Consider the following 25,051-nt stretch of genomic DNA (forward strand, 5'->3'; position numbering starts at 1 on the left):
GGGTGGACCCAGAGAATGGACCAGAGAGAGAAAAGTGGCTGCTGGCTGTGGACGACGCTGTGGTTACACCACTGGACCGGTTCCACTCATACTCGGGAACAGCATGACATCAGACACCCGGCCAAGGATATTGCGCATGTGCCAATCTTCCACCTGCGGAACCGGCGGTGCATGTGTCGTGGGTGCTGACAATGGAGACACCGATGTACCATTCCCCGTGAGCGGTGAGGGTTGGGTATGACTGAGGGATGCTACGGGCCTGGACTCGGGCGTCGGCGGCAAGAGGGGTCGTTTCCGAAAGGAGACGCGAATCTCCCGCAAAGCTCGCAACGACGAGGAGAGATGCTTGGCTGAGTCGGTGCGTTCATTCTGTTCGGCCTCGCCATTTGCGGAAACGTGGTCGGACAGGACCTTCTCCAGACGGTCCACTAGAGTCCAGATCTGAGGGCTGTCGTCGTTGGTCACCAACAGGAAGGCGGACGCAATCGACCGTTGAAGACTGATCCAGGATCGAGAGCAGTGAGAGTTGATCTCATGCAGCTCCACAAAGGCGTCGATCGTGCTCGCCAGGCTACTCAGACACTCTTCGCGGATCCAGGCTCGGCGAGCCTCGTCAAGATGGGCTTGTCGATCCAATGACACTCGAGTCACGACCGAAAGGAGATATGAGGAATGAAGTCGCAGTTCGGTGCGCTCGATGTGCTCGGCAAGAGACCGACACTGGTCTTTCTGTCGCAGATGAGGCGAGGCTTCTGCCAGTGTGCGAAGGATGCGTTGCTTATACTCGCGGATGTCGTGAGGCCGAGGCTCCTGATGGCCAGGGTACATGCGCGACTTGAGAAGCTCTAACGCAAGCGAGACCACTCGACACAGCGTCTCAAAATACGGGCGATGTCCGGGCATCGATTTTCGGTCAAAGGGAATCTCAGGCTGGCTGACCATGGTGATGGAAGGTCGGTCATATGCAAGGGAGAAATGGCTATTTTGAAATGCCATGGTCCACCTAGATCATTGTGAGCCCTCCTGCAATCGTTCGAGCTGAAGTCGAAAGAAAACTTACCAGGTCCGTCGCCGAGTGGCCTGCTCCTCGGTCGTAAACCCGCTGGACTCTTCGTGGAGACCGAGCACCAGACACATACGCTCCGTCATGCCTAGCAGTCTGAGTGTAAGAATCCTCCCTGATCAGAGAGGGGCCGGGGTCTGGAATGGCATGACTCACCTAGTAATGTGTACGATGCCCCTGCATTCATGTTGTATGAGAGGACGTTGCTAATAATGAGCAGAATTTGAATCGCCTCAACCGTCGGTTGTGAGACGTAATTCAACATCCGCAGACACTGATATGCACAAGAGACTGCACGAGTCGGGTTAGCGCTATGTTTCTTCGGACATCTGGTCATGGCCACGTGAACCTCGCGCCCAGCTTGGACTGCTTACTATATACCCAAGAAGTCAGTTCGCGGTCTGCACTCGGCAGATCAGACAATTGGCAACCCGAGGCAAGTACGGCGAAAAGCAAGCTCAAGAAATGCAACTCCATGCCGAATGGTTTGACCGGTTCATTCGCGTCTGGCTTGTAGACCCCTCCCGCCCGTCGTCTCCCATCGAGCAAAAGGGCCGTCTGGCGGCTTAATGCGTCAAGGTCCGGGAGTACCGGGTAAAGGACTGCCCCGATGTCTCGATAAAAGTTCAAGAACCTGCGGGATCGCGAACGAGACAACACATCCTGGTCAGCACAATCGATCATCACACAGCCAAGGATATTGCTCAGTCATCGCACGATGACTCACGCCCACTTACCTATAACATTGCTCATCATCTGGTAGCACGCTACACACACCGGCAATATTGAAGGTGAACGGATCCGAGGACCACAGGTCAACAAATGGATAAGCCATGGCTTCGTTACCCAAGGCAAGATCCGCCAGCAGATCCTCCGGAGGCAGCGCCTGCGCCACGTCCTCGGAGCGCTTGGACTTGTCCAAAATATCTACGAGCGCTGACCGAGACCCGAGATGTACGGCGCCCGTCTTCATCACATTGGAACCGTACACGCCTTCTGATCGCATAGAGCCCTTTCGATCCGACGGAGTGGCTGAAGTCGCGGTGGAATCTCCGATATCTGGTTTCCTTCGGGCAGAATGTATGTTGAACATTTTGTGCAGACTGCTCGCGATCTCCTCCATTGCGACCATCTTCATATTGATTTCATCCCATTCCTCCTGTGAAATGTCGATCGTCTCTGGTAGGTCCGGGTCATCCCACGGGGAAACTGACTGTTCGGCGGCGCAAGAGCCATCGCGTGTGAGCGGGGCCTGATGTGGGAGCGGCACCGGGCCGTCGTCACGAGGTGAAATGCCGAACGAGGTGTAGGAGGGTTGTAGCGGCGTAGCAGATGCAGCGCTAGATGTCGCAGGATCCGAGATCCTCGCGGACGGAGGTGGCCGGCCGTAGGTGCACGGAAAGTTGCGCTTGACACAGTTGCTGCAAGGCACATTGCGATCGCAGCGGACTTTGCTGGCGCGGCAGGGTAGACACGTTTTGCAATCGCGCGGGCGGCGGCGACGGATGGGATACGTCGGCATCGTTCAGAGCCCCGCGGCGTGGAACGAGCGAAGAGTGCTTGCTTGCCTGCGGCGAGCGGAGGTGTGTAGAGAGCACCGCATAGGCAGGTTGCAATGCAGATCGGCCCTGGAATAATGCGTCAAGAGAAGAGGATGTCGCCAATGTGCCGAAGAACTCGCGCCGGGTCTGTCACTTGGCCAAGGAGACGCTCACCACGCCTATGCAGTCGTGCAACGGAGGACGCGACCGGCCCAGTGGATCATTCAAGGTTCTTGCTACGATCCGGAGCAGTGGCACACCCACCTTGCGCACAAAGGGGGGGAGCGAGGGAGAAGAGAGCCTGGTAGAAAGAGGGTCCGATTCGTACAAGATCACAGGGAACGGGCTAGAACCGCCATTGGCGTCGACTATCACCAGTCTGGGACGAAGAAAACGGGGTTCACGCAGCGTGGCTGCAAGATCTGTCACTTTTTGCCAAATTCCCCGATAAAGTTTGATCAATTAGGTATTAGGAGATTGAAGAGATCACACCAGTGCGTAGAGAACGGTGTCGACTCGGTTGCGACTACTCTCGAGAGTCGTAATGAATCGTGATGGCCCGGTCGGGTAGATACCTTGTCGGCGGCAGTGGATCGCGGCCCACCAAGTTGGTCGTTGTGGAATCGGTTGGATCTGAGCTGGACGAATCGAAGAGTGTACAGGCTGAGCTGAACGCTCGAACGCAAATTCACAATTCCAGAGAGTGGCTGAGGTTTTTCGCAAGCGCGGGTTCACCTGCAGGAGCCGGACGGTATTCCGCTTTTTCAAGTGATCCGAGCTTCCCCAACCGAGAAGAGTGACCCGGTTTCTTGTTTGGGATAAGGTGGTGGGCACTGAACAGTACCTTTGCACGAGGCAGTTTGTACGACTGCTTTTAGATGAATGGGGAATGATGATGGCTTTCGAAAACTGCTTTTGAAAAATTGAAGGAAGAACGATGTTCACCTTGCAGCCAAGATGAATTTCAGCAGATCCAAGAATTCACGACGGTGCAGCAGCTCCGACTTCCGTGGAGCTTGGATGATTCAAGGTTGGAAGGCAAAAGTGGATGATCTCAGCGCAACCTTCGTAGCGGACCGGTTCCTTGGGTTCACCTCGTCATCCCGAACGGGACAGCCGTCTGAGGCACCGGGTAAATGACGGGTCTCTGCCAAGTCACGAGATTTGGAAGATCGCTCCTTACTGAGGATTCTTCACGGGCGTCCGCTCGTGGGCGCAGCTGTGCTGATGGTCGCTTCACTGACTTCTCACAGACTGATCGATTCAGGCTTTGCTTGAAGATGCACTTGTCCGAGGTTCCGTGGTACAAGGAACAGACCACGCATTGAGCAGTGACCGAACTCGATTCCAGTCCCCTACCTTGCCAACGTGCGATTCACTACGAGGGACAAGCGCTATCATCTACTGCGAAAGTGCACCGGCCCGCCTTAGTCATGTTGGCGCATCGACACCTACTACTAGTACCCAGCAGAGGGACTTCCAAGCTGGACGCTGGAGGCAGGCTAGCATGGCTGGACAATGGGGGATCGCAAGTACGAGAAGTCGGTCAGGGGTTTCTCCACATGGCAAGAATGCGTCACGAAATGCATTCGAAGAGCTATGGAGCTCTTCAAATATCCTTTGAATTTGGATTTCTAAAATTGATCTGCTCCGTTCCATGAAGCTCATCCAGTCGCCAACGACATTTTCCCTGGTGAAATTTGCGGCACAACCCACCAGTCGTGCCAGCGCGCCTTGGAGCCGATCTCAGGAATCACCACATCTAGGCTAAGCTTTTCTTGCCTCGACGAGGGGGACGCGGCGCCCATGATGGCCTTTCTAACTGTTTCAATAGCAATGCTAGTTCCGATGCAAGCTCGCATCGTGTCCTTGATCTCACGACGCCAGTCTTCCTCGATAGCAAGAGGAGCCGATTTCGTGGTCGAAGAGAAAGCAACATCTTCAATAAACGCACCATTGGCGAGAGTGGCCTCCCACGCCTTGCGAGCTTCCGTAATAGCCTTGGAAGCTCGGTCCAAGACAGTAGTGTCCGAGTCGCCTTCCAAAGTCGCCTCGCGCCGGAATTCCTCGAACGGAACTGGCTCCGGCAGCGATATAGGAAGGAAAGGTTTCATGCGAAGCTCGTAGCGGAGCTTGTCGCTAGAGTATGCCCGGGGACTAGCCGCACAAGGAAGCACCTCGTGACGTGCTAGTAGGACATAGAGCGCGTGAAGTGCGATGGCGAACGCGTCTATCGCGATGATGTGAGTCGTGAGTCGTTCGAGGTGTAATAATGATCGATGATACGCCGCCGACTTTGCGGCATCATTACCGCCACTCACGAGGTCACGCTTCCGAGCCGCCACAGTGAATGTGCGAATGCGGTCGAGATGGCCCAAGTGCGTGGAGCAGAGGTGCGAAAGGTACCAGTATATGCCGGGAAGTTCTTCCGGGGCATAGATAGAAAGCTCGAACCCCATCTGCAAGATAAGCCGGAGCTGGAGTAGCTTCTGGTGATACGTCCAGCTGCTGAGCGGGTATGAGAACGTAGTATCGCCTCCATGGACTTGGAGTGCTGGTTCCGCACTAAAACCCTGAAGTTGCATATCGATCTCTTCGGCCTAGACATGATGCATTAGCATCAACCGTGCTCTTTTCCTGGATGTGGATTTACTCGTATTACCTCCATTTGAAGATTGTCCCAGTCGACTACCGTGTGACAGACGGTACGGCGAACACGACAGCGGTTAAGGCAGGCAGAGCGTATTGTATCGACAAAAGGCTGAATGAATGACAGTCAGCCAGACGTAGGCAACGCCTCATCCGCCATCTGAACAAACCTGGGCGAAGCGCTTCACGAAGCTATCCATGACTTGAGCAATCCGGAACCGTGGATCCGAGGGGAGCTCAACATCATCAAGGTTCGCTCGAAGCAGCATACTCGCAGGCAAGACTAGCTCCGCAAGATCATCGTACAGATATTTTCGCACAGGGACAGTCCCAAGGATCGACGAGTCGCTTATGATCAAAGCCTGCAGGAGTGATCTAATATAGACAGATGGCTGTGGTTTTCGTGAGACCAGCGTCCAGACAGCAGTCTGAAACCATGAGTTAGTAAGGTTCGAACTTGCAGTACGTCTCCCTCACGTACCTTGAAGTTGCTAGGGCCCCGGTAGTCTAGCATCTGTTGCATGTCAATTGCGTCTTGGCAGAGACGTCTCATTTGTTCAAGAGCAGCCTCTTGCTTGATGTGAACGATCGGCCGAGGGGGCACCGTACTGGCGAGCTTCCGTTGAAGTTTGAGGCTGAAGGCTTCTGGCACCGGTTTCCCAAGTGTGACCGTGTCGGCTACTGATGCCAAGTGGTTCAGACACAATTTAAAACTTTCTGTGGACTGAGTCTCCAGAATCTCAAGATCTTGGTCAACCGAGGCGAGGAACTCCCGTCGCAGGCAAAGTCGGCTACGAATCGCATCTTTGAAGTCTGATCTAATCGTGTCCTGATTCTCCACCCAGTCAATCGCTTGGTCCAGCAGGCGATAGAAATGTGACGAGTCGATCCCGGACAACAGATTGCGGTTGTATAGCTGCGTGACAAAGTCTTCTTCCTGTGGCCGCCAGTAATTCGCTCATTTAGCAAAGGGAACTGGAAGAATCATAGTGGTCCCACATACTTCATAGTAATACTCGGATGCGACTCGAGCATGAACGTAGTCGCAAGCTTTCAATAATGCTAGACAATATGCACGAAGCACAAGCTCGACTAGGCGGTTCTCGCTGGGGGCGCGATCGAAATGGGCTTCCTCTATCGTTTTCGGTGTCGGCCATAACAGCTTGTCGATATAAATCGATGTAAACAGTGTTTGTGACAATGGATGACCCATGTGCCAAGCCATCTGTATACTCGTGAGCATGTACACTTCCAATCAAATTTTAGGTGGCAAGCGAACCTCATGGCAGAGAAGCTGATCCATAAGGCCAACCACCTCTTCGGCCGTTAGATCTTGTCGTGAGTCGTACTTGATCTCAAGGGCCTCCGCATGATCTTCACCGGGTGCAATATACCCACTGTCCATCTTGGAGTCCATAATCTACTTCCAAGACCGTCCGACATTAGTCTTCGTTCCTAGATTGTGTAATTTTGGCTGTCGATCTCCCACCGACGCACCTCCAATGCGCCTACGGCCTCGAAAAGCGTAAATGACTCATCTTTGACAAGCTGACCGACTTGGAGTTCTATATTTTTCAGAAACTTGAATTAGACTTGACTCAGGCCACAAGACTGGAATGTATTAGAGCTTAGCTGTACTTGAGGCGGCTTGCGTAAATTGAGCAGTGATGTCGCGCGGCGCAGACGACTGCGCAGCCGCTCGCGGCAGGGGCACGCGGACCTCGTTATTCGGCAGCATCGCGCAGGGCTACTGGACTCTGCAATATGCTGCCTGCTCTGTTCATATGAGCAATGGATGGACTTGTTCGCAATTGGTGCTGGGGCTCAATTTGAAAACTGCGGAGAGCGCGAGGGGCGTGGCGGGGAAGAGGTGGGCGGAAAAAAGGATGTCCGCCAGGAAGGGCAATTTGGGTGTGGTCCTCTGACGTGCAGTACCGGCCGAGGAAACGCTAAAGGTACAATACGATTTGGAGACCTCTATAGACCACCTGCTAGTCTCGAATTACCAAGTACCGAAAGAAATAATCGCCAGACACTCAGGAATTGATCAAAAGTCTGTCTAATGGCTTAGACAGGTTTTGTATTGCTACACATGTACAAAAAGGTGTATTGTCTCCCCATGACCTCTGCCATATTCAACTATGGCGCCCAACCCAATTGAAGCACCCTTAAGCTGTCGAAAAATTCCACGTCTGCTTTTCAGGCCGATCTCCTAAGGTCCGGGAGTATCTATTTCTCGGCGTTCTGAGCGATGGCCTCGTTGTTGGCCTGGGCGAGCGAGCGGACGTCACCCTGCTTGCCGTTCTTTTTCCATGATAATTCGATCAGCTTCAACATTCCGACATATGACCAGCTCGAACTTTTCAACTCACCTCCCACTTGGCGAAACGCAAGTCCATTTGACCGCGGCGCTCAGCGGCGAGACGGGACTGCTCCTTCAGAGAGCGGCGCACCGTCCGGGCGGCAATCGCCAGGTAGCGGTTGTAGCTGTTTCGACAGTTAGCAGAGTCGCGGGCAAATTCGAGTCAAGAGACCTTACGTCAGGCCAGCGGCTTTCCAAGCGGCAGTCATTTTGAATGATGGATGCGGAGTTGATTGATTCAATTGAAGGGGTAAAATCGGGTTCGGGTGAGTTTGGAAGCGCTGGACGTTCGGAGGATCGGGAACTTCGGTCACGTGCAAGCATCTGCTATCCACGACCCACGTGATGATAACATGTAACCTCACAACATTGATAAGCCCTCTGTCTGTGGAAAAGGATGCTAGCAGATAAGCTTTTAAGAGAACTGGTCTTGGATTCCAGTCTCCGGATACTCGGGTGATCAATTGGAGAAAACTACTGCATAGTCTCTTCGATACTAAGGTAACACGCATCTTTCGACAAATATCCACACGGTCACTAGCTTCACGCATATGTCTAGCCAGACATATTTCTCGACATCTTCCCGCCCCTGCCATCCATCATCTCTTGTCTCTCTATTGAATCTCAACAATTTGCAGCTGCATATTCAGAATACAGACACTACCCAACGAATACTATTGGAAAAGTCACAAAGATTATCATTTTCAAGATAACACAAGATACCAAATAATATGTCAGAGGTAGGAAGGCTCTGACGACAACCTGTCTACAACACTCTGTAAGTAGCGGAATACCCTAAAACTTCCCTTCAGAGATGTAGAAACGATTTCGTAGGCAAAGAAATGGCTTTCTGCGTTTTCCTGATACTCCTAGGGCTTGAAGAATGGGGTATATCGCTACGTATATGGAGAGTGTTTCTTATTTATCTACCTCATCTCTCTCTTTCATCTCATCTATTCATAGGCGTATATGTAGCGGACGCGGATACAGTAAGTTAGGATGATAGCAAAGAGTACGGTCAAGAGGACTGTGAAAAGCACTGCAAAGATGACCGTGGGTCCCCGAAGAGCACCTTGAAGCGCATCGCAAGCAGTATTCCCACAATACGGTAAGAAGGGCAACAGCTCTATCGGCGATCTAACTATCGTATCCTGTGATGGACGGAAGCACCAGAACCTTCGACTGAGAATACAGAGATGATCTCGCACGCAAACATTGTTTGGATGAGATGACGGTGGTCTGATCTATTCTGCCACTGTCAGAACATAGATTCCCCTTCCCCTTCAAGGCCAAGTAGCTTCTCTCACTTTCCTTTCACCTAATCAACTCGTATTTCACCGTCTTTCTGTATAATCTTTTGGTGGGCACTTATGCACAAACATATGGCATATGACTTTTCGTGTGACCGTGTGTCGCCGTTACGCAAGGGTCATGACATGAGGCTATAGCATTGCATACTTTCTCGTGCTTTATTAGATCATCTCTCTCTTTTCGCATGATACCCTGGAATTTCCCTTCTGGGAAGGAATACACTTCTCCAAGCAAACATGTAGCTTTCCGTGTGATTCTATTGTTTGCCCTGTTACAAATATTATGGCAGAAGGCTATATCAATAAAGTTTTTCTCTTACTTTGCTTTCCCTATTTGGCGGAATACCTTGAAATTTGCCTTTACGAAAATAGACGCAATTTCACAGGCAGACATTCACATGACTTTCCGTGTGATTCTATCATTGATGTCACCCGGGAATTATGGTACGGGACTATATAAAGGGATAACTTTCCCTGTTTTAACTCTCTTCTCTCACATAACACTCGTCTGATCATAGCTACACATTTGATGTGCCGACATACCCTACTACATAGGAGCGCCACAAAAGCACCACCGACGGCACGACAACAGGACGACAAGAAAGATAGAAGCTCTATCGTGACTCTACCCTCAGTGCTTCGATAGCGGCGGAGGACGATTTTGTAAGTAAGCATTGAGCTTTAGGTTCGTGTGATACTAATCTTCTTGTTACACAGCTATCATGGTATGCTTTCTAAAGCTTGAATAATGTATGAGTAGATGTTTTTCTTTGTTGAATACGCCATGGTCTTCCTTCTAGGAAGAAGATTCGATTTCGTGAGCAAACATTCATATAAGTTTCCGTATAGTTGTTATAGTCATCGTTACGCGAATTGTATCTTGCATGACTCTGCTAATACATACTTTTCCTGACCCTACAATTTTCCCTTCACAGAATACCCTAGAATTTCGGAAAAATATCTTATGAACAAACATTTAGGTTAGTTTTCCATGTGATTCTATAAGATGATTCCCGTTACGCGAAGAGCACGATACGGGGCTATATAAATAAGGATCTTCCCTCACTTCAACCCTCTTCTCTCTCTTAACTCTCATCGATTCATAGCGGCATCTTTAAACGAACAGACACCACCTTACCAATACAATCGAGAACACCGCCAAGATTAGCACAGGCAGTGAGACGACACGACGACAAGCAATACGACAGCTTTAACGACAGCTGACTCACAGCAGTCTCCGAGTTATGCTGAGATTGCTACTTCTTCCAGTGCAGCCACATTTAGACTACTAATCAACTTTTCGACGTGCAAGACAGTCGGCAGCACGCAGTCTGTAGTCTGTACTCCGGCGAAGAACCTAACTGGCAACTTTTTTTTCGACCACCGATTAATCCACGTCGATACGAGGTCAGCTCTCGGCCTATTTTTCGAAAACACTCGGCAAGGACGCTCGATATCTTATCGATCACTGCACATCGCGCTTGCTCTCGTTCAAACACTTTTCTCTTACAGTTTGCAACACATTCTTACGATCATCTTCCTACCATTCACAACCCTTGGACGACTTTCTCAGCAACACATCTCAACATCAACTTGAGCCTTGTTCTCAACCAATATCTTTCAACCAAGAACCAATCATCAAGATGCCTTTCACTCGAAGTGGTAAGGCTGATCACATGCAGGGCAAGCGACCTCCACGCAAAGAGAAGCGCCAACTGGTTCGCTGGGACCGTAAGTTTCCCCTTATCTATGCTGAAGCTCCACATCCTGGGATCAACCACTATGATGTACTTCACGTTGGCAACTAGCTTAACTGACCAATTTGATAGAGGACCTTGATAACCTGCTCCTTCTCACCATTCAAGCCGCGTGCAACCAGACCGGTGTCAAGATTCCCTGGAAAGAAGTCGCTGAGATCATGGGAACCAAGTTTACCGAAGGTGCAATCGTCCAGCATCTCTCGAAGCTTCGAATTCGTCGTGAGGCTGCAGGCCAGCGTGTTCCGCCGCCACTTCGTCGCTCTGTTCCAGCCGCTGCGAATACCCCGGCTACTAAGAAGGGCCCAAAGGACAAATACAACAAAACAATTGACCCAAATGAGAGCTATGAGGTTTATGAGGACGAGGAGCTCTCGGATGACTATGGGAGCCTTGAAGATGACGAGGAAGTCTCCGACGAGGAAGATGAGGCGCATGAACAGATTGAGTCTAAGAGGCTGAAAACCGGACGCGAGTCTTTCTCGGGGGTCAAGATGTCCAACAAGAGCCGCCCGAAGCAGAAAAATACTAAGGCCAAACGTGGTGATACCCTTTTTGTGTCTCAAGGGGATTCTGAGAAAGAATATGAAAGCTCAGATGATGATGGCGAAGACAGCGCTGTGGAGACTGAGCGCGAGATTGAGCGCCAAAAGGCCATTGAGCAGTGCGCGAATCACTTGCGCCAGCTTAAGGCCGCAAAGAGCACTCCAAGCCCGCGCCCTTCACGTATCACGAAGCTTCCTCTTGGCGGTAGTCTGAAGTATCGAGCAGGCTCAGCAAACGCCAATCCCACCCCAACTCTCCCTACTTCAAGCGCAACCGAGTCCAGCTATCCTATTTACATGAGCAATGATCCGGCCATAGTCAACGTCCCACCTACTGGATTTAGTCCAGCACCATCAGGTCAAATTTCCGGAAGCCTTCCCGAATCACAGCCAGCTGGTAGGACCTGGCCGGGTATCACTCCAGCTTTGGGAGGTCGATTGCTGGCTCCGCACGAGTATACCTGGTCTCCTCATGCGCCTGCTTTTGCCTCCGGTCGACCGAGTGCACCAATAAATACTGGGACTGCACCAAGCGCACCATTCGGATCTCCGCAGGGTGCTGTCACTTTGGGCTCGTGGGAGCCGTATCCCGAGAAGCCACCTGCGCATCGGAATTCTAGCATGACCGAGGAGGACGAGGAGGACGAGGAGCCGGAATAAGTAGTGAAGCGGGCTAATTTCCTGCATTTTTTTATTCTTATATTATTGCGTATCTTCTGCCATTTCCCGGCATTTTGCGGTATTTTGCGGTTTACGTGCAGTGACTTTGGATTTCAAGCAACTTCAGTTCCAAATTTCTGATTCCAGTCCTTCAAGAGGCTTTTGGAATTTTCTTGCGTCGTGCCCTATTGGTGCACCGGCTATCGACTCTCAGATTCGAATGTCGTGAAATCCAAGGCTGGTTTGCATTGGTTTCAGCTCTCTTTTCGCTGCATCGATGCATTTCGTACTTTCAGGCATTAGTTCCACTCTTCTTCGTCATTACGATGAATAAATCAGCATACACCCCATCGAGTATTCCGCCTACCCAATGTCTCTGCATTGTAGTTGGTATATATCTTGGCGTTGAGGTGAACTGCGAGGTCTTTCAATAATTGAGCTTATTGGAAGTTCATTTGTGATGTGAACCCCCTGCTGCTGATCTGGTGAGCAGGCTCACCTAAGGTATGATGTAGGGTTGAGAAAAAGTCCGCTTCCATTGCTCCCACGTGCCCCTATGGAAATTTTGGCGCATTTTGAGCGGAATTCGTCTATGAAATAGAATTACAGATAGTGATGCAGTGCATCTACTCTCTCAGCATTAGTCTGAGGAGGACTGTGCGATGTGCACATGTCTGTATCAAATCTGCCTGAAAAGGGGCGGGAGCAAGCCAACTTTCACCTCATTTTGCCAGCATCCATTCAGCTATCTTGACGTCCTTGTGAAAATCTACGGCATAAGACTTGGAAGTTCTTGAAGCTCCCTTTAAGGCTTGACGATCGAGAACAAATTTCATGTTCTCATGGAGAGGATTCCAATATGTGTATGTGGTTTGAGGTTTCGAGATATGAGCATTTTTTCAACTATGAGGTAGACATGAAATTTTGACGGTTCATTTCTTTAAACTTCAAATAATGAAAAAATTGAAGTGTCGTCAACAGCTAGGTGTGACGGTAGATGAATAGGAAATATACTCTGTCCCTAGATGCTCCAAAGACAAATCATTCCTCAGGCACCACTTGGCACTGCACCAGGCTAGCTTAATCAAAGAAAACGTGCATGACAGACAGGTGGCTGGAATTTGGCGACTTATCAAAGATGACTACTGTTAGCGCCCATTTTGAGGTGTAGGTGAGTCATGGCATAAACCCTCGCGTCGATCACCTCGTTGGCACAGGTTCGAAGTGCCCATCGATATACGGTGGTCTCCAGGACTACCGGTCGATTTAGTGAGGATCCACTCTGCGGGCAGTCGATGCAGCTACTTGCCCTGTCCTTGATCAAAGAGAAAGATCATCATCTCTGAGTCAACGGCTGAGGTTCCAACAGAGACTCCAAAGCCTTACTACTAGCTTTCAGCTCATTTGATGCCTTTATGGTAGTTCGTGCGTCAAACAGATTCCAAGCCCAGGCAAAAGGGGAGCTCGTATCGACCTCGGAGCAAGGTATCATCGGCTTCCAGCGGCCCATCACCTCGGAAAGCCGGGACTCACGTGACGTTCTAGCTGTTTCTGCCGCCCAGCAGTCTGGGGATGGGGAAGAGTGAAGAATGGCCTGGAAAAATTTCGAGACTTAGGCTTCATCTTCCCCAGCTTCTCCCCTTCACCTTTATCTTCCGTTCATCCTCCCACCTATATTGCTCGCTCGACCCGCATCAATTGCTCTCGGGTTTTTTCATCTAGCATCTTTCATAATACCCTCCGTCCATTCCCTTGCTCTTGTTCTGTTTCCATAGCTATGCAGCGCGCTCTGTCATCCCGGACTTCGGTCCTCTCCGCCGCGTCCAAGCGTGCTCCCTTCGCCCGCTCTCCTCTGAACCTTCAGCAGCAGCGATTTGCCCACAAGGTATGTCTTCGATACATGGTGCCTCCGACAACTGCACTGGACCACCGACAGTTGTTAGAAGTATCGCGTCTGTACAGTCCTGGAGCTGTACGTGTGTGGAATGGAGCTAATGTCCGACTAGGAGATCAAGTTTGGCGTTGAGGCTCGTGCCAGTATCCTCAAGGGTGTTGACACTCTTGCCAAGGCCGTCACCTCTACTCTCGGTCCCAAGGGTCGCAATGTCTTGATCGAATCCCCCTACGGCTCCCCCAAGATCACCAAGGGTATGTTGATTTCCTTAGCCACGCGTTTTCGGCCACTGGGCGAATTCCCCTTCCCCACCACGTGCAATCGCTAACGTTACATCTCTTTCCCCCTTGATTTCAGACGGTGTCACTGTCGCCAAGGCTATCACTCTCCAGGACAAGTTCGAGAACCTCGGTGCCCGCCTCCTCCAGGATGTTTCCTCCAAGACCAACGAGCTCGCTGGTGACGGTACCACCACCGCCACCGTTCTCGGCCGTGCCATCTTCTCCGAGACTGTGAAGAACGTCGCTGCTGGCTGCAACCCCATGGATCTCCGCCGTGGTATCCAGGCTGCCGTTGACGCTGTTGTTGACTACCTCCAGGCCAACAAGCGCGACATCACCACCGGCGAGGAGATTGCTCAGGTTGCGACCATTTCCGCCAACGGTGACACTCACGTTGGCAAGCTCATCTCCAACGCCATGGAGCGTGTTGGTAAGGAGGGTGTCATCACCGTCAAGGAGGGTAAGACTCTCGAGGACGAGCTCGAGGTCACGGAGGGTATGCGCTTCGACCGCGGTTTCACCTCCCCCTACTTCATCACCGACCCCAAATCCCAGAAGGTCGAATTTGAGAAGCCCTTGATTCTTCTGTCCGAGAAGAAGATCTCTGCCGTTCAGGACATCCTCCCCGCTCTGGAGGCTTCCACCACCCTTCGCCGCCCCCTCGTCATCATTGCCGAGGACATCGAGGGTGAGGCTCTCGCCGTCTGTATTTTGAACAAGCTCCGTGGCCAGCTCCAGGTCGCTGCCGTCAAGGCTCCCGGATTCGGTGACAACCGCAAGAGCATCCTGGGCGACCTTGCTGTGCTCACCAATGGTACCGTCTTCACTGACGAGCTTGACGTCAAGCTCGAGAAGCTCACCCCCGACATGCTCGGCTCCACCGGCGCCATCACCATCACCAAGGAGGATACCATTATCTTGAACGGCGAGGGTAGCAAGGACAATATCTCCCAGCGCTGTGAGCAGATCCGTGGTGTCATGGCTGACCCCTCTACCTCCGAGTATGAGAAGGAGAAGCTCCAGGAGCGTTTGGCCAAGCTTTCTGGCGGTGTCGCCGTTATCAAGGTGGGCGGTGCCTCCGAGGTTGAGGTTGGTGAGAAGAAGGACCGTGTTGTTGATGCTCTGAACGCTACTCGCGCTGCCGTTGAGGAGGGTATCCTGCCCGGTGGTGGTACCGCTCTTCTCAAGGCGTCCGCCAACGGCCTGGAGAACGTCAAGCCTGCCAACTTCGACCAGCAGCTTGGTGTCAGCATCATCAAGAGCGCCATTACTCGCCCTGCCCGCACCATTGTTGAGAACGCCGGTCTGGAAGGCAGCGTCATCGTTGGCAAGCTCACCGACGAGTTCGCCAAGGACTTCAACCGCGGATTCGACTCCTCCAAGGGCGAGTACACCGACATGATTGCCAGTGGTATCGTTGACCCTCTGAAGGTCGTCCGCACTGCCCTGGTTGATGCCAGCGGTGTTGCTTCCCTGCTCGGTACCACCGAGGTTGCCATCGTTGAGGCTCCCGAAGAGAAGGGCCCCGCTGCTCCCGGTGGCGGCATGGGCGGCATGGGTGGTATGGGCGGCATGGGCGGCGGCATGTTCTAAACGAACTCACCGTGCTTTACTCTCTCCTACTCGTGATTCCCACTTCAATCCATCCGCTTCCATGAGATAATCTATGAAAGCTCATCTCCCCCTCACATCTCTTTTACATGGTCGTGAGATTGCGTGCGCGCGAACTTGGATTCACACTCTCATGCTCTTTGTGAACCTATTTTGTGCTATTATTACCTATGCCCTCGTCTTCTTTTCCTCTCCTTCTTCATGTATTCTCATCAATCTTCTATACCTCCCCCTTCCTCTCCACTCTCCTCTTTGGGGGGCTTGACGAACGGTTTACCGGCGCAGAACTCTGTATTATAGCTTTTTACTGTTCAATTAGTGATTCTAATGCATTTTTGATGCTAGACGCAATCCTCTTGGCATATGGTGAAAATTGTGTCCACGTCCGGACAGCATCTACTCTTCTCATATCACTCGATCTCTCATGGGCTCAGGCGCCTGCGCCTCCACGTTCCTCGGGAATTTCTCCAACAAGGCTTGACAGCAATCCGGACTCGGTTGATCGGCCTATGGCATAAACAATCGATCGGTATCTACGCCAGGGTTGGCCTATCTATTCTCGGCGCCCTTGACTCGGTGTGGTCGTTGTCTTTTTCCATCTCGACTTGGGGCAACATGACAACACCTGCATATGACTGGTGACTAATTGGATTTAGCACCCGCCTGGATGTTCCACTTGTACCAGTCAGTCAATGTCGAGTCCAATCTGTGATCGTCCCGGAATGATCGATGCACGGGAAACGACCAGTGCCGCCCTTGGCCTTTATTATGAGGGTAAGCGAGCCTTGTGATAGAAGAGCAGAATTAGAAGAGACGGAGGGACATAGATCATGCATGGCAATTCAGATTTGACGTACTTTATTGAATGTGAAGATGCGACTGAGAAGCAGATCAGTACATCTGTACTGCGAAAGACTTGTCTGCTGTCTACAGTTCTACACTCTACAGTGTCTGGTGGCCAATCTGCCGTCTCGCTCCTCTTCACCCAGCGAGGCATTGAGCCTAGCAGTCCTAAATCCGGAATAAGACAGTGAATGCTCAAGGGAGATACCTTATTCGTAGGACATGAATTGATCCTGGATAGGGTCATGGTACGTACCTCCTTAGACATGTGATCAATGGGGATAGGCCCCTTCGCAGGGTGGCACTTGTGGTTCCCCGTAGTATCGGGCGGCCAACGATGATCGACCAAGATCGACCATATGCCCGTTGTTGCTTCTTTCCTTGACTTTGTGCAATATGTGATGCACCTACGATGGGGGTGCAGGACATGTTGCATCGATTTTCATCCTCAACGGCATCCCATACCAACTTGACATCAATACTAGCGCGATTCGTCCCCATGACTGCATCAAATGCCCCGCGCCCGATCATTCACCCACAAGCAATATACTTCAATGTGCAGCCACCTCAGGATCCTGGGTAACTGAAAGACACAAGAACCAATGAAGAACGACTGTCAGAATACCTCGAAGCCTCCTCGATCATTCCGCATCGAAGGCCTCGTCATCCCGTTGAATTCTTGCCTGCATTTTCCGGCATGCCTGGCCCTTTCGGCGTGGACAAGCGGTTCCCTGACATAACTTGGGCCCGTCTCGGTCGTGTCCTCTTTACGCGGTCAGCTGACCAGATCATTGGCGCAGACGGTCGGTTCCTTGATCCGCGCGACTCGTTAGACTCCGCTGGGAGACTCTGGACGGGCCGATGCGAGTCTAGACTCGATGCACCGCTACGGCGCACTCTGGCTCACGACTGCGGCCGAGAACTGGAAGTTGGGAGGGGGGTTTATGGCGTTGCGCTGCTGGGTTCTGGGACACAATATCATTGACACAATGAGTATGACCCCGGCACTCCAGTCTAGGACAATGCCCCAGCCGAGGACTACGACTGCAGTGTGAACCCAGACCTTGCTTAATGACCACCCTGTGCCACCCAGTCCCTGCATCGAATTCCTGAGGAAGCTATCATCTGCTCTCTGTTTCTGTTCCTCTTGTGCTTGCTCACGGACCGAGAGTGGCCCATAAAACAGACTAAGACATTTGGACCGGTGACTTTGTCCCAGTCCCGCCGACACTCGACCCCGGACCCGAACCTTGGGTTCAAAGTCGCAATCAACACATTGCCACATGTCTGGTTTGGGTGTAGCCCGATGCCCAAAACTTGAAAGTGTCAGACTACCTCCCGCGCCACAATTTTCTGACAGGCCTGGGTCTGTTTTTTATGGTTTCGCCTCGCCGTCGTGCTTGATTCTTCTCTATTCCGAGGATCTCCTGTCTCTTTGAGGGGGCCCTGCGAACGCATCTACACCAATTTCTAGGGAATGTATAAACATCTACAAGCTTTCGACCATCGTGCTGCCGCACCCTACGTCCGCTCTCTGCCCATACGGACGGACACATCTGGCCAACTAGGTGAGCACGTATTCGGGCGGGAGTGGTCGATCGGCTACAGGAGATCATGAGACCAAGATACATCCACCTTGGAGCCTTTGGTGATATCCAGACATCCATCCGACTACGAATTTGGTGCCCTGTCAAATGGCGTGTTCCACTGACTTTTGATCACTTATTAGCGTAACCCAGACAGCGCTATCGTCCTCAGCGAGAGAGATTGAAGGCGCTGATAGTGTGGGGACTCCCCAGTAGTGAAATCACCCACCTTGACTCAAGTCGTCAGGTCGTCTCCACGGCATTCAGCATAAGCGGCATTTGACACGTATAGAACCCCCGACAATCCCTGAACACAATGGCGGCTGCCTTGGTTCAACTGCCACGCCCGGCGCTAGTGAGCGATTCCGACTTGCAACAAGCCCGCGCGGCTCTGCAGCATCAAGACTGTCCCGAGGTCTCGGTCCCACGCGAATTTATCTCACTGATCGTCGAAGAGCTTATACATCGTCGGGAGTCTCATTCGGAGATTGCTGAAGTCGAACATGAATGCTCTTCCCTCCGGCGCGAATTGCGCAAACATATCCATATCAATGAGGCCTTCCAGAAAGAGTTACGCGAGATCGGCGAGATTATCACCCAAGTGGCCCATGGTGATCTGTCGCAGCGTGCGCGGTTGCATCCCCTCGAAATGTCGCCGGACATTGCAACTTTCAAGCAGACCATTAATACGATGATGGATCAGTTGCAAATCTTCAGTCAGGAAGTGTCCAAGGTTGCTCGTGAGGTCGGCACCGAAGGTGTGCTTGGTGGACAGGCTAATATCGAAGGAATCCAAGGAATTTGGCAAGAGTTGACGGTGAATGTGAATGCCATGGCCAACAATTTGACTACCCAAGTGCGCGACATCACCACCGTGACTACTGCCGTGGCAAAAGGCGATTTGACTAGGAAGGTGCAAGCAGACTGCAAGGGTGAAATCTTGCTCCTCAAGAATATCATCAACGGTATGGTGGATCAGCTTAGAGAATTTGCTTTCGAAGTAAGTCGCGTGGCCAGAGAAGTCGGGTCCGACGGAACCTTGGGCGGCCAAGCAGTCGTTCACGGAGTGGAGGGGACATGGAAAAATTTGACCGAGAACGTCAATTGTATGGCGTCAAATCTGACTCAACAAGTCCGCGAGATCGCCAAAGTGACTACCGCTGTGGCTCGCGGCGACTTGACTATGAAGGTCACTGCGGATGTCAAAGGAGAAATCCTAGATCTGAAGCTGACTATTAATGCTATGGTTGACCGGTTGAATCGATTCGCCTTCGAAGTGAGCCGTGTGGCAAGGGAGGTTGGCACTGATGGCACCCTAGGAGGTCAAGCTCAGGTTGAGAATGTCGAGGGTCGTTGGCGCGATTTGACCGACAATGTGAACACTATGGCGCAGAATCTTACCCAGCAAGTACGACAGATCTCCAACGTCACGCAAGCGATTGCTCGGGGAGACCTAAGTACCAAGATTGAAGTTCACGCGCAAGGTGAAATTTTGACTTTGAAAGAAACGATCAATCGTATGGTCGACGGCCTCAGTCAATTCGCAAGAGAGGTCAAGATTGTGGCTCGCGACGTCGGTGTTCGGGGTAAACTTGGTGGACAGGCAAAATTGGAAGGCTCGTACGGTATCTGGCGCTCGATTAGTGAAGACGTCAATATCATGGCCGACAATCTGACCTCCCAAGTGCGGGCATTTGGAGAGATCACTGAGGCTGCCATGAGCGGCGACTTCACAAAATTGATCACTGTCTCTGCATCCGGCGAGATGGATGATTTGAAGCAAAAGATCAATAAAATGATCTGGAGCTTACGCGACAGTATCCAACGCAATACGGCTGCCCGTGAGGCTGCCGAGCTGGCTAATCGAAGCAAGTCAGAGTTCTTGGCTAATATGAGGTATTTTACGACTTCGAACCCCCCCCCCCCCCCCCCCCTTCTCCCAGAGTTCCCTGTCAGATTGCTAATAAACGATCTAGCCACGAGATTCGGACACCTATGAACGGCATTATTGGTCTCTCGAGTCTGGCACTCGACACTGATGATCTTCCTGCACCGGTCCGTGAAACACTCGATATGGTGCATAATCTCGCCAACTCGCTCTTGACCATCATTGACGATATCCTTGACATCTCGAAAATCGAGGCTAATCACTTGATGATTGAGAAAATGCCGTTTAGCCTGGGATCCACCGTCCTGGGAGTTCTCAAAGCACTTGCAGTGGAAACCAACGAAAAGGCTCTGACTTTGTCATATACAACCGATGGGAACGTGCCGGATTTCCTCATCGGTGACGCATACCGTCTACGTCAAGTCATGCTGAACCTTGTGGGTAATGCGATTAAGTTCACCGATCACGGTGAGATTTGCGTCACCATCAAGCGTGCCGAGACCAACGTTTGCTTGGAAAGTGACGAGACAATGTTTGAATTCTCAGTTTCAGACCCCGGCATTGGTATCGAAGAAAGCAAGCTCGGCCTGATTTTCGACAAGTTCCAGCAGGCCGATGGCAGTATGACGAGGAAATACGGCGGGACTGGTCTTGGACTGGCAATCTCCAAGCGTCTGGTCTGTCTCATGGGAGGAGGAATCTGGGTTACTTCTCGTGTTGGCGAAGGAAGTAAATTCTCCTTCACGTCTCGTGCTAAGTTGGCACAGGCGCCCGCAGGATTTGCGGAGCAACTAGCGCCCTACCGCGGCCGTCGAGTCTTGCTCGTGGACAATGGCAATTGGAAAGATTGCCCCGTGTCCTCGATGCTCAAAGATTTCGGACTTGAAGCTGTCGTCGTGCATGAGAACGAGCTTGTGTCTACGCAACGTCGGAACGACCTGGGTGGATCCTTTGATGCTATGCTAGTGCCCAGCATCGAGGCGGCTGCGAAACTCCGAGCCGACTCGACTCTTTCGCTCAATCCTTTGGTGATTGCGGCCCCCAGCGTCACCCTGCTTTTGAAGTCTGCAGGTGAACTGGGTATATCCTCCTACGCTACGACGAAAGCTGGTACCCGTCCGATTGACTTTTGGAGTGGTATTCTCCCTGCTCTTGGAAATCGCAGAAACCGCATCTCCGAGGGTATTTCGCGATCGCTTGCCATCCTCCTCGCCGAAGACAACGACGTGAATCAGAAAGTGGCCGTTCGCATCTTGCAAAAGTGCAACCACAACGTCACCGTGGTCGAAAATGGGCTTCAAGCCGTCAAAGAAGCACAGCAGCACCGCTACGATGTCATTCTCATGGACGTCTCCATGCCGGTCATGGGCGGCTTCGAAGCAACTGTCAAGATTCGACAACATGAGAAGTTCAACTGTCTTCCTCGCACACCCATCGTGGCACTCACTGCGCATGCTATGCTTGGTGACCGCGACAAGTGTATCCAAGCTGGCATGGACGACTATCTTTCGAAACCGCTGAACTCCAACATGATGATGCAGACGATTTTGAAATGCGCCTCGATGAATCTTGTCTCGGCTGTAGAAGCTTGACATACGACTTATCATGAGGATGCGACCGCCCAACGCTTTCAGTCTGGGAAGTCTTGAACTTCCCCACACACAGTACCCGCAAGCCGTCGTGGGTAGGCTTGGAGAGCAAGCACCTTGAATTCAAGGAGACCATCATCTTTCGAAAATATTCATTAAGATTTCAGCCCTAGGCGCGAAATTCTTTGATATTTCACCATCCGCATAATCTTGGATCGCAGTTGACCTGAAAACGTGGTCCTCTGGGTCTGAAAGCGCAAGCCTGCGCCCTTCTCTCCTTCGGCCTTCGTCACACCTTTTTTGCCTCAGAAGTCGCCGAATCTACGCGAATTTATTCAGCCAACACAGCTCTTGCGAAGGGTGATTCTTCGAATATTCCGCCTACATACATGGTTTCATTCTAGCTTCTAGCAAGCAGGTCACTTACCTCTTACGATCTACACTCCTTTCTCACTCCGATGCGAGCCTGTCGGGTGGAAGTCTCAGTCGGAAGCAATTCGTTTACGTGACTCTTGAGGCAGTGAGGATGCCGCCACCAGCAATATACATATGACTGATCAGGAGACGGGAAAACGGAGGATATCGTTAGTCCTGGACTATGCTCGTTCGGGCCTGCCGTGTGCGTTGCGCCACACACCTTTCGGTAGTCAACCTTAGGAACAGCTCGGGTTTGGACCGGAACAACCTGGAAATAGCAATACAGAGTACCGTATTCTGCAATGTCACGTTGTTACTCAGCGGCAGCCATACGAAACTGTGTAAAGTCTATCCTGCAAATTTTGCGAATTAAGAGCTTCTCATTTTGGATGTGTTTCGAGCAGCAGCCGTGACGGACTCCGAGACACGGGACGCAAACAAGAGCTAATCGTGACGTGGGCACCTGGTAAGCTTGGTACTACGAGAAGCTCCGAGGGAGTGCTCCACGTAAGTTTTTAATAGAGAAAGCGGTAGCCAGCAATAGGCAGCATTTGCACATTAGGAGGAAGCAAACTATGTAGTCAAGTCGTTGGGCTATTTGTTTAGTTCACATTCACTCCGCAGGGACAGCAGTGGGAAACAACGGCGACCTGCTCGACACTTATGAACTACACAGTGGCTGCCCGCAATATCAGCAAATTGATACGAGCAAGTGCGAGTCAGAGGAAAGGACAGGATCGAGAACGTGCATACTGGAAGTCTGTTTTGAGATCGAACCGACCAGCGTCTGGAGAATCTCTAAATATGTGGTTCCTACACATGTAGGAAGCAGAGGTGGCGGTACTGTCGGAGGGTTGGACTTACCTACCAACACATTCTCAGGTCTCGAGAGAAATGATAAAAAGCATGTCACTCGTGGATGACGAACCATGACTGAAGTTGTGAGAGGTAAGGGGCACTGAGATTGCCGATACAGAAACCTGAATAGTCCGGGAATACCACGGCAGCAAATTCGACAAATCCATCGACCATGAGGGCGCGGGTCAACGTTGTGAGTCTCATGGGCAGATTGTCGTCTTATCTGTAGGTAGAAGCTCGTTAAGACGGTGCTGTTGTGAGATTGCATCCATCATGCGCGACGCCTCACTGTCGGTCACGTTTCTCAGAGTCAAGCTCCGACGGTCTCTCGGCTGATGCAAATTGCTTCGCCTCAAATGGCCCATGATTTGGACTTGGCTTTCAGATTTTTCTGGATACTCATTAAGCTATCACACGATCAGCGTGGGAAAACGACTACAGAGACCAAAGTCAGTTAACTTACCCATATGATAGGTTGATCATCGACGACACCGCCACAAGGACGAGCTGAAGATGTTTCGCAGCCTCTTCATGAATGAATGCTTCAGTGCCTATCTCTTCAAACTGTTGAGCTTCTCACCTCCTTTTTAAAAAGAATATGAAATGATGGAGGTGCCCCTGACAATGGATGTGTAGCAACTGCCCAGAGCTGAGAACTACCAGAGGTGGCCAGCGGGGTACAAGAGACCCTTGAGATGTGACCACATAGGCGTTGTAACGGATGCAAAGGCAGCAAAGCCTAGACATGCTCAATTCATTTTAGGCAGATTCTCGACTGTGCAGGAATAGAGTTTCTAATTGTGCTGTACTCGGAGACATGTATGTCTCTAAGATTCGTTACCCGCCTTGTCGTTGGATGGCTGCGCGAAGGATCTTGCAGTATGGGAGCACACACACTTCGCTCTAGGAAGCACATCATATGGGCTCGAGATTTCATCTCCAATATTGAAGGTGAGGTGGTCCGGACATCTGTGCTTCCTGTGATGTCGTAAGAAAGTCTGCGTACTGAATACAGACGGTTTGATCATCCACTGTGTCGAGGTTTTCTGGTTTCGAGCAGGTTTGGGAAGTGAATGGAGACATGTAGATTAAGAAGAAAGAAGTCCTCAGTCTATGTAGAATTACTCTGAATTAGCATTGTTCGGAACATCTGAAAAGAAGTGATCGAAACCATGCAGGAGCCTTTGCGTTTCGTGTCTTCGAGATCAACAAATACTCTTGTCTCATTTTGGTCGTCTTTATGCGTGAGCACTTGAAATAAGACTTTATTCGCAGCTATCCATGAAGCTCTGATATGTCTGCTCAAGGTGAGAAAAGCTCATGGAAACTGAGGGATCAAGTGAGTCCAGGATGAGTGAAGATTCCGTTGAGACTGACATGTAGATGAACTGACATGTAGATGAACTGACATGTAGATGAACTGAAATGTAGATGAACTGACATGTAGATGATACTGAAGAGATCTGGTCAGAGGCTCTTGCATGTGCACACGTCCTTGCACGAAGCTGCCGTGATGTAAACCGAAACATGTACCTGAAAATTCCGGCAATACGTGATTGTTTGTTTTGAAGTCCGGCTTCCAATCTGGCAAAGATGAGATGATTCAGCGTCGCACGTCCAAGCACAACTTCCCAATCGGGCAAGCAAACATTTTGCCTTCCCACGACTATAAAACCCCCGATCTCCCCCCCTCCTCCAACCTTCTTTCTTTTCAATCTCTCTCACCCACGCACCTTGCCAACGGAGAGGTGTCACGACATACCTCATTAACGGAGAGATACCCCGATACCCCGACATACGACCACCATCCCCCGTCCCACGTCCGCCGTCCGCCGTGTATACTGTACTGTCCTGGCCATCATGGATCTCTGCGTGCTTTGGACTTCCGACTGACAGGGAACCTTCGGAGCTACGGGCACGAAGTGAGAGTACCAACAAGTCAGAAGGCCCCCAGAGCATGCGAACCATGTAAGCTCCCATCACCTATACTAGGGACACCTTAGCTAGTCATACGTGGGCATCCCCGGGGGCTTCTTTTCTTTTCTCTTCTCTTCTCGCACCCGAGCAACACCAGCTCTGGGTTTGGCTTTCCTTCACCCTTTCTCTTCTGTGTTCCATGATGAAAAAGCCAACCAGGAGAGTCATCGCAACGCTCATATCCCTCGCAGGATCTTGATGTGATGCTGATGGCCTTGGA

General features: G+C 51.3%; 6 protein-coding genes across 6 annotated transcripts; 3 read left to right on the plus strand and 3 right to left on the minus strand.

Moving 5' to 3' along the window:
- Positions 1-63: 63 nt before the first annotated feature.
- On the minus strand, positions 64-2,585 carry N7539_005581 (uncharacterized protein; the record flags this gene model as incomplete). The annotated part of the gene is made up of 5 exons (XM_056935183.1): positions 64-1,003; positions 1,061-1,151; positions 1,220-1,354; positions 1,438-1,697; positions 1,801-2,585. The coding sequence occupies 5 exons, from the start codon at positions 2,583-2,585 to the stop codon at positions 64-66; spliced, it is 2,211 nt and encodes a 736-aa protein (XP_056790377.1).
- Positions 2,586-4,268: 1,683 nt separating this feature from the next.
- N7539_005582 (N-alpha-acetyltransferase 35, NatC auxiliary subunit) lies at positions 4,269-6,991 on the minus strand (the record flags this gene model as incomplete). The annotated part of the gene is made up of 8 exons (XM_056935184.1): positions 4,269-5,204; positions 5,267-5,365; positions 5,424-5,681; positions 5,735-6,190; positions 6,257-6,478; positions 6,533-6,673; positions 6,751-6,818; positions 6,892-6,991. 8 exons carry the CDS (start codon positions 6,989-6,991, stop codon positions 4,269-4,271), a joined length of 2,280 nt encoding a protein of 759 aa, XP_056790378.1.
- Positions 6,992-7,482: 491 nt separating this feature from the next.
- On the minus strand, positions 7,483-7,824 carry N7539_005583 (ATP synthase subunit epsilon family protein; the record flags this gene model as incomplete). The annotated part of the gene is made up of 3 exons (XM_056935185.1): positions 7,483-7,557; positions 7,626-7,740; positions 7,793-7,824. The coding sequence occupies 3 exons, from the start codon at positions 7,822-7,824 to the stop codon at positions 7,483-7,485; spliced, it is 222 nt and encodes a 73-aa protein (XP_056790379.1).
- Positions 7,825-10,568: 2,744 nt separating this feature from the next.
- On the plus strand, positions 10,569-11,887 carry N7539_005584 (uncharacterized protein; the record flags this gene model as incomplete). Its single annotated transcript, XM_056935186.1, has 2 exons — positions 10,569-10,656; positions 10,755-11,887. The coding sequence occupies 2 exons, from the start codon at positions 10,569-10,571 to the stop codon at positions 11,885-11,887; spliced, it is 1,221 nt and encodes a 406-aa protein (XP_056790380.1).
- Positions 11,888-13,664: 1,777 nt separating this feature from the next.
- On the plus strand, positions 13,665-15,655 carry hsp60 (chaperone ATPase HSP60; the record flags this gene model as incomplete). Its single annotated transcript, XM_056935187.1, has 3 exons — positions 13,665-13,772; positions 13,894-14,035; positions 14,139-15,655. The coding sequence occupies 3 exons, from the start codon at positions 13,665-13,667 to the stop codon at positions 15,653-15,655; spliced, it is 1,767 nt and encodes a 588-aa protein (XP_056790381.1).
- Positions 15,656-18,418: 2,763 nt separating this feature from the next.
- Positions 18,419-21,582, plus strand: N7539_005586 (Histidine protein kinase NIK1; the record flags this gene model as incomplete). The annotated part of the gene is made up of 2 exons (XM_056935188.1): positions 18,419-19,998; positions 20,079-21,582. The coding sequence occupies 2 exons, from the start codon at positions 18,419-18,421 to the stop codon at positions 21,580-21,582; spliced, it is 3,084 nt and encodes a 1,027-aa protein (XP_056790382.1).
- Positions 21,583-25,051: the final 3,469 nt, after the last annotated feature.

This window comes from Penicillium diatomitis (assembly GCF_028827545.1).
Source record: "Penicillium diatomitis strain IBT 30728 chromosome Unknown utg000005l_segment0_segment0, whole genome shotgun sequence".
Lineage (NCBI taxonomy): Eukaryota > Fungi > Ascomycota > Eurotiomycetes > Eurotiales > Aspergillaceae > Penicillium > Penicillium diatomitis.